This window comes from Cylas formicarius, unplaced genomic scaffold, assembly GCF_029955315.1.
Source record: "Cylas formicarius isolate icCylForm1 unplaced genomic scaffold, icCylForm1.1 PGA_scaffold_4__25_contigs__length_36172078, whole genome shotgun sequence".
Taxonomy (NCBI): Eukaryota; Metazoa; Arthropoda; class Insecta; order Coleoptera; family Brentidae; genus Cylas; species Cylas formicarius.
Genome location: NW_026844334.1, coordinates 31,697,277 through 31,709,486, shown reverse-complemented (window position 1 = coordinate 31,709,486; position 12,210 = coordinate 31,697,277). Strand labels below are relative to the sequence as shown.

The window sequence follows — 12,210 nt, the reverse complement described above, 5'->3', positions numbered from 1 at the left end:
CCGTCACCAATTTTTTTTTTCAGATTTATCTGTCTATCCACAAACTTGAGAGATGCGTGCACATACACACCTTTTAAAGTTAGGAGCTTTTTAACAAATTAAAACAGCACGTAAACTATCACTATATTGTTTTCACCTATTTCTAGTTTTATTTAACAACCTATGTAAGCAAATCTCCCATTGAAATCACAATTGAAAGACTCTACCAAACTTGCATAAAGTATTAATAAGATATCATTATTGACAATATTCCGCAAGACATACAACTTACAAAATACATCACATTATTACGGCTAACATTTACATGGTTAGCCGAAGAAGGTCTTTATTAAAAATCAAAAAAATATTGCCCAGAATAGTTCCCTGCGGATCACCTCATTTGGCTACTTTTGCAGAACTACTTATAGATGTTATAAATCTTTTGTTTTAATATGTTTTCATTTCGTCATCCTCTTCTGACTTTTTCGTATTAAAATTGAATAATTGTTATTTTCCAAGTCCTGTTAGCTGTGCAAATAATAGTTGGGCATAATACTTTGCGCTGTGATATTAACAAGTAATTTAAGAAACATTATGTCGTTATTGTATGAAATTCCTTCGTAACTAGACCATTCTTTAACTTTCAATTTCTGTGAAAATAAATCCATACTTTTAATAAAAATTTGCGGACGGTATTTGCGGAAACCATACATCAACTGTCGTAAAAAATCTCAGAAATGTGTAAAGAATCATAATACTTTTTCAATTTTGTTACTTTGCGAAAAAAATAGATTCGAGCAATAAAAATAGAAGATTCTTTTGTTGTTTGTTTGACTGTTATTGTAATACAACATGGATAATTAAGTTAAAATTTTCCATGAGTAGATAATTTTCTGGTAATTTTAAGGTAAGTGAGCTTCATTTTTAAACTCCTGAAATTAAAAGAGTTACATCTTACACGGTTGAATCAACCGGGGAAGTACCTATACCTAGTTTAATCAAAGCTAATTATTATTTATATTTTTCATCTAGAGTGGCAAGTAGAACCCTTCCCTTTAAGCGTAAATAAATAGTACTCAATTGTGGTCATTTAATCACTATTACTGACTAAGATACCATCTCTGTATGAATGTTTAGAATATTTTTACCTATTTTTACATATTTTAGCAAATGACATAAGGTAGAACAATCCTAGATTTTTATCCTCCTTCCCCTTTACTTGCTACTATAAATGTCGCCTAAGCACTATGCAACCAGATATGCCACTCCCTTATGCACAAACTGTTACTGTGGCCTAGTCTTGTAATGTCGGAGTAATAACCATGCTGGGATTCTGTGGTTTAACCTCCGCTAGTGTTGTGCCAATCGTTCATTTTACGAGAACCGAATCAATCAGTGACCGTTTTCGTAAAGGATCGAATCTTTTGTTCCCAACTGCAAGCTATAAACCATAAGAGGCAATAGTCACTAAATCTGAACAGTCCGAACGACCGATTGAGATTCATTTCAATTTGAATTATTGTTGTGTCTATATGTTCCATTTTCTGCTTTAGTTCGTATAATATTTAGCTATGGTCTGCTGTTTATTGTACGATTTTTTCAAAATAGGTGCTAGTATTGGGTTGTACGAGTAATACATTAATTTGTTTAAATTCAATACCTGCGTAGGAATAGATATTTCAATCAATATTCAATTCAACACATCAGCAAATCTATAAATCGATATCGCAACTCAATGCTCTACAATAATTATAACAATACCCCCATTCCATTTCCGTGGTCTGTCTGTCATGCATTTCAATTTTAAAGCCTTCAAATGAATCGTATTCCGCAAGGCGAATTCGATTTGTTTAGGTACGGCCGGTAGATCGGTAGTCCTGTAATCGGTCTCCGTGTCACTTCACCAGTCAGGGTGGCAGCGAGAACGAAAAGGTGATCGAATCGTTAACAAGCACGATTCGGTTCAACAATCCAGTATGTCAGTTTGGTAACTCTTCTTAATTTCCATGGAAAAAGCCATAGCCTAACATATCAACTAATAGCAACTTAACTTATTACATATTTGTTAAAAAGCACCACCAATAACTTAACAGTGAGAGAACAATTTATACCGTCTCGAATGCCATCTATTATTTGTGTCCAAGTACTACAGTACTGCCATGGCGGTTTACGTCACACTGAAAATACTACAGTAGCTTGTAACGGGAAACAACACTTTATTTATATTTTAATTAAAAAAAATAAAACTATTTCGACATAAATTATATTTTTTTACATTTTACCTTTCAAACTTTAAATTGAATTGTACGTACGTACGTCCCGCGCGTTTTCTGTTTCATGACTGGACACAATCACTAAAGGCGTTGAAACTCATGTACGCTTTTTAACATTGCCACTAATGGGAGCTTTCCCATCTATCTTATGCTCTTTGATTTTAGATATGTACCTGATATTGAGAAAATTGTTAGTACTTAGTCCGATAATTACATTCTGTAAAATGATTTAATTCGGTACTCGAAAATCTCTCAAATGTATGTCTTGTGTTATTGTCTTTTAATGAAAAGAAACTCTAAACAGTTTCTATGTTTTATGAAATCTTCCTAACTGTGGTAGCTATTCTGTGGCAATATATGGTTTTGTAGTCAGGTGAATTTTAAAAATATATTATTGTTAGTTGAAGCAAGGTTTTATATTTATGTTGAATTTTCGCCAAGGTGGTTAAAAAATTTCAAATGTTTTAAATTTTATGGTGCAAATGTTGCAGTTACCCAACAAAAGTTAAGAATTTTAGAGGTTAGGAAAAAACCGCTAAAATGATGAACTCGACTAATATAACCAATACAACATTGCAAAACTCCCAATTGCCTGTTCAAAAAATGGAATTGGCGGCCAGAAATGTGGACAAATCACTAGCGATGGATAATAATGCACCTAGATTAATAGATTTCATGAATGTAACAGCTCAAAGTGGATCTACCAACAGTGGACTAACGGATTTTGATTATCCCACGATTAATGGCTTACCTTTGGCATTAAATAATATGACCCAAATAAGGAACGTTAGCAATGTACCACTGCCACCAGAAATTATTGACCATTTTAGTCGTATCCTTTTCTTCTTGACTTTTTGCTAGAGTTTGAAAAAGTTCCAATGAAAGACCCTTAACCATTTTATGCAGATGTGCAATGTCACTGTATGATGGGACTATTTCCAGAAATAAATCGTGCTTGGCTTACTGTAGATAGTGACATCTATATATGGACTTACGAGGAAAATACAGATTTGGCTTATTTTGATGGCATTAATGAGACAATTTTATGTGTCGGTTTAGTGAAACCTAAACCAGGAGTGTTTCACGCGTTTATAAAGTACTTACTAGTGTTAACCACCGCTGTAGATATTATAGTTCTGGGTGTTACTTTCACTGCAGGTGCCTTAAACATTTCAGATGAAATTCAATTAATCCCGGATCCGGTGTTTACTTTACCAACAGATGGGAATACAATTACAACAATAACAGCTACACAGAGTGGGAGATTGTTTTTAGGAAGCAAAGAGGGTAGCCTTTTTGAAATATCATATCAGGTATATTTAATTTTTTGGTTTGGTGTTGTAATAACAGTAAAACTTTCATAGGCTGCTAGTGGTTGGTTTGGAAAGCGGTGTAAGATGGTTAATTTATCAACAAGTGCCCTGTCATTTTTGGTGCCCTCCTTTTTGAATGCCGCTCTTAGTGAGGAAGACGGTATTATTCAAGTAGCTATTGACGATAGCAGGAACATCTTGTATTCTTTAACTGAGAAAGGTTCAATAGAAGTTTGTGATTTAGGAGAGAATGGCAGTTCATTTTCTAGAGTAACAAAAGTTAGTCAAAATGCATTGGTTAGTCAAGCAGTCAGTACTGTCAAGTAAGTAGTGTGTAAGTGTGAATGTTGTATAAATATATCTCAGCTCTATTTTAGAACTATTGATAGCCAAAATTTTCGGCCAATAATAAGCATTTCACCAATAGAAGCTAGTGAATCTGGTAACATTAATTTGGTGGCTGTCACACAAAGTGGTATGCGGTTCTATCTGTCAGTAGTGGGCTTATCCAATCAACAGCCAAATCAAAGACCTTATACTTTAACGTTGATCCATGTGCGTTTGCCTCCTGGTTATTCCGCCAATGTGACTGTAAGGCCAAGAGCTGTCCACATGTCTCACTACCGAGATAGGAATTTAGTATTAATTTCAAATGTTAAAGACAAGGATGTTTTATGGTGCATGAGCTCAGATTTATTTCCATTCACACAAAGTTTAATGGAGGCCCACACAAGTGTAAATTTAGATGGAAACGCTCTAGCACTAGCGGAAGTAATTAATGAGTACAATAATTTTATTTGGCCCATTGTTACTGTGAGTTTTTGTAGGTGAGGCATGATACCCCTATTTCTAGTAATATGTACGAAGAACTGCCTCTGATCGTAAGACAACACGCTGAACCTCCCAAAAAATATGTAGTTTTAACTTCACACAGTGTGCAGATATTTATAAAACTCCGTCCAGTTGATTTGTTAAGACAAATCTTAATAGATAGCCGCGGTCGGGATACTGAACCCTTGAAAATATTTTTCGCGGTGCTTAGGGAGTCTCAAGCCTGTGCAACGAGTTTAATCTTGGCCTCTCTGGAAAATGATGTAAACGCCGAAGTCGCCGATCTGGCTACTAGAGCTTTCTTCATGTTTGGCGGGGAGCCAAAAATGATACCTATAAGTCAAACAGTTGCCACCTGTAAGTTAATATATTTTTTTAAACATTAACCATTATGTACAATCCAAATTTATTATTTTCTTTAGAAAAATTATATGACTCATTTTTCACTAGATAAAAAGTATAATGGTAACTACAATTCACACTCTTTATAAATAATGGTTTTTGTTCTAAAAGATTACCTAATGAGCTATTTGTTTAAAATCATTAATTTTGCTGGGATGAGCATAAATTTTGAATTGGTATAGTTATTTTATATGAAGTATATAATTTAAGTACCTAGTTTGATAGTTTAACGGCGTGGCAAATATACTTTTCCCAGTGAGTGAGTGAGTCATGATTTTTCTAGATTTGTCAAGGGCGGCACTTAAACATCACTTAGAATGGCATATACTCTGGTGTTTTTATCATAATTATTTATGGTTTATTATCCCAAAGTTTTTTAAATATATATTAATTAAAAAAATGAAAAGATGCTTGCAGAAATCCCATAACATCTCACAAATATTCGAAGCCCCAAAACTGATTATAACATGTTTGTATGTTTAAGTAAATTTTAGTTTGAATATTAGCTGAAAAATCTTAAATTTACTTATGTTTAGCACAATTAAAAGTTGGTCCTAAGAATGTATATTATTTTTGAAAAACATATTTGGTAAAATAATGGTATAATGTAAGCGTAGAACCCACAATTTATTAATAGAGATATGAATAATGGAAATAGGGAAATGTTTGATTTTTAAAAGTTATTTGTATGCTTGCATAACGCAAATATTTATTAATATATAAGATACATTTATGCATAAATGGTAAGAGTATTATAAGAAGAGCTTACCTTCAGAGAATCAAGAATACTTCAAACAACTGACTGACTGACTGCAGAAATTGAAGCTGCTCAGTAACCAAATCACCAACACAAAAATTCTCAATTTTTTTGTTAAAATTCCCAAAAATTCCATCACATTTGCCGTCCATAATAACCAAAAATTGCAAACTAACTAAAACTAACATAGTAGTATGATATTGAGACAACTGGAGAAGATTAAGATTGGGAGATGTTCTTATTCAAACAGGTCCCATTCAGGTTTCTAATTTATTCAGCTATTTTTAAATCTCAAACTAACACTTAAGCCCTAAGGTCTTTTTGGTTGAAACCATATGGCTATTAGATAATATAGTAAAACCTACTATAATAAAAATTGATGCGCCTCAGGCGGCATTGCTATTCTCGTAGAGAAGAGAATCATTTTCCTTCTACATTTCACCCTCTAACCCATACTTTGTGCAATTTTCTTTCAAACAAGCGATTTCCGCACACCTAAAATTTCATAAAAAATTGATTGTTGAATATCGCAAGGTCATTGTTTAAAAACAAGATTATAAATTTCGCGCATGCACACATAGAATGGATTTTTGGAAATATTTTTCATGGTTGTTTCTTAATTTCCCATATTATCAGCATATGGCAGGCCTCTATAATCACTAGTAGCCATTTGGGTGAAAGCTAGGTTTGGTTAGTTGACTGTGGGACGCGCATATTGAATATCGACATACATTCAAATAAAAATGAAGTTTGAAAAGCAAGCAAAATTTTAAAATAAAATAATAATTAGCTTGAATCAATCCCATCGCTCTTCACACACGCGATTTCTAAAAGTATTGATTGTCACTATTTAGTGAATATTAAACTTTTGAAATCGACGGCAGGTTCACTGAGTTATTTCAAGGCTTCCTTGCAGTTTAGAACGAAAAAATGTTTGAAGGCTTTCCAAAGAGATGGGTTAGCTAACCATAGCATAAGTTATGGATGGATTGTATAATTTTAGGTTCAGTAAATTAACATTTCATTTATTCTGTCTACTTTCATGTCAATATGAAGGTGTTCAAATACCATCTCAATGCGACTGGGGTTTGAATTCTGCGACTAGATCTTTTTAATGTTATTTTTATTTGTGCTATATAGACGTCCCCATAAGAACAACTGCTACTTTTATTTTATTATTATTATTATTATATTAATTTTCATTTTTCTTTCATTTTCAAACCCAACTTAAGGCCTCTAGTAAAGTATATGTATATTACAATTGAGGAGGTGTTTTCGAAACTGCGTTAATTTCCGGTATATTTAATATATTAGTATATTTAAATCCGCAATTTTTAACTGCATCAATACATACCTGGGATCAATTTCATGGGATGAGCTATTCGCAGGGGATTGTTAAGGAGATGACAACTCTTTTCTATGACATACCATATAAAACTTGTGACATGTTCCTGCCAATGAAAAAGATCGCTAGTGAAAAGTTTCCCAAATGGTTTTCACAGAATCTGAAAGCACTTATATTCAAAAAAAGATTGTCCATAAAAAAATTCAAACAAAGTATGACTACCTCTGTTTCTCCAAATTGCGTTCCCCTTACACTCACATATCAAAACAACGTTTTCAAGCCTATGTCACAGATGTCGAAGCCTCCCTTGACTTTTAACAACAACTCAGCTCCTATGGGACCTCAGGCTGCCGAACTCTTTGAGGAATACTTCAGCTTAGCCTTTGTCAATAATTAATTCTCTTGATATGCCAGATGAGCCCTCGTTGAGTCCGCACAACTTATGTAACTTTATAATCCCGATTTCTGATATTTATTCATAGTTGAATAATATTAACCCTGATGAAGGGCCGGGACCAGATAAGGTTTACCCTCTACTTCTCAAAAACGATTGCTTTATCTTATCAAGACCTCTACATGTCATCTTTAACAAGTCACTTCAGGAGGGCATATTTCCCGGCGTCTGGAAGTCTAGTTTTGTGTTTTGCGTTCTCCAGAACTCTCTCCTAGCCCCCCCACCCCCCTATTCATTAACTGCATCAGTTACACGATGTTTTAATCATAGCCTTTTCTCTCTTTTTGCTGAAGATCTGAAACTGTTCTCAAGAATAGCAACTAATAATGACTGTCTAGCAATGACTGTCGCAATATTGCCACACCAATGTACTTAATGTACTTAAGTGTCGGGCAATAAGTCTAGAGATTTCGTGAATTTGCCTGTTGCATTAATGATAGTCCATTGGGTTCCATGGATCAGGTCAGGGATGTGCTGTTATATTGCAATTTAGATTTTTTAGTCCACATCGATAATGCAATCAAAAGGACACTGTGCATGCTGGAATTTGTTAGGCGCAGTACAAGGGACTTCTCAAATATTTATCCACTGTATTATTCTCACATCTAGCTGCTTTAGGATGGAATCCCAATTACACCTGTCATATACAGCGGGTAGAAAGTAGTCAGCGTACATGAACTATCTCTGCCCAGCATTACATTTAACAACTATCGCCTGTCAAAGGAAACAGACTGCCCTTTGTTTAGCATCAAGGATTTGTCAATCCCAAAACACTCAAGCTACACTAACATTTCCCCCGGAGTTCATTGGAGCTAACTATACTTATAACTAGAGTTAGGATTTTGTGTAAAAAACATATTTTTTATTATTAGGAATATCAACCCAATATTTTGGATATACCCGTTTTAGAATGAAATAATTAGATTAACGATATAAAAAAATTTCATATTTCGCATAAAATGAAACTTTAGTACATATTTTTAGTTGTTGTCCATAAAGTGAATATCTTCTATTTTTGGAGCATGAAATCGAATATTGTTGACCCATTCATTAGTTTATTTATTATTAGATTTTCCAAACGGATAAGATTAAAACTGAAGTGCATCTGCAATGTTGTGGACTTTCTATTTATAGCCTTCAAATCCCGTTACCTAAGGATTAAGCCCTCGTCCCTTTTCTTGTTTGACGCTTTTATCTAATGTGATTTGAACAACCTCTTCTGAAAATCATTGAATTCAAAATACCGAAAGTGAATTATCATTTGGTGGAAAAAGAAGAAGTATACTGCAAGGCTTGTGGAAAAGTGGTAAGTTCTCATTCATTTGAAATATGTAATATTTTAAACATTGCGATAAAAACTTATTATATTATAAATTTTTATATCGAGCTGATTTATTATTAGATATACATTATGTTATAATGAATATTTATCCATAAGGTTACATGTCAGAAAAAATCACGAATAGACCAGCACGTCGCCACTGGAAAACATAAAAGTGGATGCGAGAAAATAAAGAAGAATAAAATTATTCTTTGCAACAGTGCATTTCAGCGGCATCTTCAAGAACAACTGATGAAGACAATTTTAATTTATATTTATGTGGAGCGCTGTTAATTGCAAATATTCCCCTTAATAATTTTGCAACAAAAATGTACCTCATGAAAGTACCTTAATAAAAAATGTAAGTTCCATTTACAAAAAATCAATCAAAAATGTTTTAACAAAATATTTTTTAAATAGTACAAAACAGTTGAAAAAAAATAGCAGTATATACAAACAATATGTAAAAGAAGATAACTGATAGTAGCACCAATGTTTAAGACTATTTATATCAAATCTGTTTAAATATAATACATAATTGAGACCTCTAGGTGGATATGCACCATCAGCTTTGAACAGAAGGTATTTAAATTTTTGAATCAAATTCAGATCGAACAAAGCTAAAGTAAAGGGTTTTCAAACCAAAGGTTTACAATTACGCATAATAAACTCATAATTACGATAAGTCTCAGATACAGTGCTCTCTATGTCATTTAGACTGATAATCAGAAGGTTGTTCGATTTGTAAATGAAAGCTTAATGGCCTCTTTTGCTCCAGATATACTACCAACTGATAAAATACTTCTCTTAGTCATGATCAAAGCAGGGTTAAATTTAATTTTTTTTTATAAAAATTTAATCCACATGACTTGCTTAGCGCATGGAATAAATAGAGTTACCGAGGAAATTAAATGTCAGTTTCCATTAGTTAATTCTTTAATTTCGATCGTAAAAAAATATTTGTTAATGCTCCTCTTCGAGTTCAAGTTTATAAAGAAACATTGCCAAATGTTCCTTTATCTCCTGAACCCGTAATTACTCGATGGAGAACGTGGTTAGACGCTAATAACTTTAATCAAATAAAAAACATTGCATTAGACTTTTCAGATTCAGCTGATTTAATTAAAAAAATTAAAAATTCATATGAAAAATGTGAACTTATACATCAGTTGACATAAATTAAAACTAATCTTAGTTTTTAAAAAAATTAGAGACCGAAGTCTTTGTTAGAGCCAATTTCAATAGTGGAAGAGTGCAAACATTTGTTGAAAAAAATTCCAAGCAGAATAGGGAAAATTATTCTTGATAAATTTAATAGTATAACAACGAAAAGTGAAGGGTTTGAAAAGTTACTTGAAATTTCAAAAGTTTTATCATTAGATGCGATGATTTACATTATTTGGAACCAGAACATCTTGCATCATTTAAATTCGCGCCAAGTACAAAAGCATGCGATAAAAGACAAAAATTAACCATAGAAAATTTAGAACAGCATTTAATTGTCAATTGGTACAATAATAATAATAGGTCTGATTGTAAAACTAAATAGTTTTTACCATAATGCTTTAATATAGGTTGGGTATAAGTATATAAATATAAATCACTAATTTATTATTAGCTAATGTTAGTAAATACTCCTAATTAAATATTATTATTTTGATGTGTAAAAACTGTAAATATAATGTTGTATTTTTTTGTTGTTGTTTGACTATTCTTTCCTTGATTTTCAGTAAAAAATGTATGTAAAATACGTAGGTTGTAGAAAAAAGCTTATTATTATTGCTGATCTCTTTTGTATTGTTTTTTCATAACTTTTTATAATTTTATATTATGTGGAGTTGTAATTGTTATCGCTCTTTTAATAATGTGTAAATGGGCTTGACCCGTCGGTAAATAAATAAATTATAGTTGCAGGAACAAATCTCATAACATCAACTCCAGCTGGTCCACAGTACCAACCAAATTTACAGCAAACGTTCCAGTCGCCGCAGTCGCCGAGTTATCAATCTCATAGTTTACAATCGCAAAATTTTTCGCAAACCATGTCGCCTCAAGCAACTTTCGATCCAACTAGTACCGTTAACTTTTCCGCTAAGCATAACGGATTATATCTGTACCTGTGTCGAATTCTAAGACCCATCTGGAATAGAAGATGCGCCGACAAGGTTCACATTGATGGGAAAACCATATCTGTAAGATGATCTCATCTAGCTAGGAAATAGTTTTGTGCATTTTTGGTATTTATTGCAGAATCAGAGTACCATAACGTCCGCGGAGTGCATGCAAATCCTGGCCAACCTGTCCGCGCTTCATAATTTTCTAAACTTGAACACTCAATTGTCAAATCCCGGTATGCCGCAGCAGAGTACTTCGATGAATGTAACGAGAATCAAGTCAACCGAACACGATGCCCAGCTAGAAGAGAGGCAGTCCCTTGATGCCGTGAAGACTTTCGTCTGCCATTGTTGCCAGATTTTAGGGTTGTGGCGTATATTGTGTGACCATCAGTTTCACAGCTTGGTTGGTAAGTACTAATACAGTTAGCATCATATAATTAGTGAGTGCATCTAGCCCAATTTTAAACTTATTTTCAACCAAAAATATCTTTTAATCAGTAATACTTAGACTTTTTCTGGCGGACCCCCAGCTGCTAGTTTTTTACCATACTGTATACGGTCCTTGTCTTCTGGAGACAGGACGTATCCAGCTTATATGAATTGTTGTGTACATTGATTGACGGTATGACCGGGGGATAAGGAAAAGGAATGTATTGTATTGTCTTGAATTTACACTTCAGGCATAAACACATCATTATATCATCTCCCCATCATAAAACATCACTCTTTATAAGATAAGAATAAAATTTTAAAAAGCTGCCCGCAAATGGCTGCGCAACTTATATTCTTTATATGCACATATGGATGTAAATAATGATAGGTTTCTTTTTTTTCTATTTATTCTTCTTCTTTTGTATTGCTTCAACTAAAACTTCGCCTTTTGTTCTTTTAATATATTTACAAATCTGAGAAACTATATCCTTACGATGCGTCTACCTTCCACTTTTGTTATATACTTTTATTTATATAAATAAATTGATGTAAATCATAGTTCATAGTAATCATGTTCTCTTTTTTTTGTATTGCTTGCTTTTTAGGTTGTATATTGTACAGTTTTAACTAACAATTAACAAATAATTAATATACAGCAAGTGCAAGTTAAGTGAAATGGAGAGGGCTATTTTTTATAATCTTAACCTGCTCAACAGTAAGGCTGTGGTCGCCATTGAAAAATTCACGCACTTAAGCGACAGTCCAATTTTTCTATGTTAATTCCTGTAACAAATTTGTTATGATTAAAACAAATATTCATATACTTCATATAGTATTTTTCGAATACTCAAAAATAAATTCACAGAGTGTAAAAAAAATATCAATTTTCTTTTTTATTTCTATGCCTAATTTGACTTCAAAACCTTAATGCTAACGCCCATCGATGCTACATCGATTATTCAATAATATCTATTAAAAGTTCATCC

The 12,210-nt window shown here is 32.9% G+C and overlaps 1 protein-coding gene across 3 annotated transcripts in view; it reads left to right on the top strand.

Annotated features, from left to right (window-relative positions):
* The first annotated feature begins 2,593 nt into the window (after positions 1 to 2,593).
* LOC132701494 (nuclear pore complex protein Nup155) overlaps positions 2,594 to 12,210 on the top strand; it is a 32,774-nt gene continuing 23,157 nt past the window's right edge. The window contains exons 1-8 of one of the 3 annotated variants that reach the window (XM_060669451.1): positions 2,594 to 2,693; positions 2,744 to 3,084; positions 3,159 to 3,565; positions 3,617 to 3,888; positions 3,943 to 4,336; positions 4,393 to 4,753; positions 10,584 to 10,867; positions 10,926 to 11,199. In XM_060669451.1, the coding sequence (XP_060525434.1) occupies positions 2,793 to 3,084; positions 3,159 to 3,565; positions 3,617 to 3,888; positions 3,943 to 4,336; positions 4,393 to 4,753; positions 10,584 to 10,867; positions 10,926 to 11,199 (2,284 nt within the window). In that variant the 5' untranslated portion in view covers positions 2,594 to 2,693; positions 2,744 to 2,792. Of the gene's footprint in view, positions 3,085 to 3,158; positions 3,566 to 3,616; positions 3,889 to 3,942; positions 4,337 to 4,392; positions 4,754 to 10,583; positions 10,868 to 10,925; positions 11,200 to 12,210 lie in introns of all 3 variants that reach the window. The other 2 variants (XM_060669450.1, XM_060669452.1) reach the window with 2 other exon arrangements.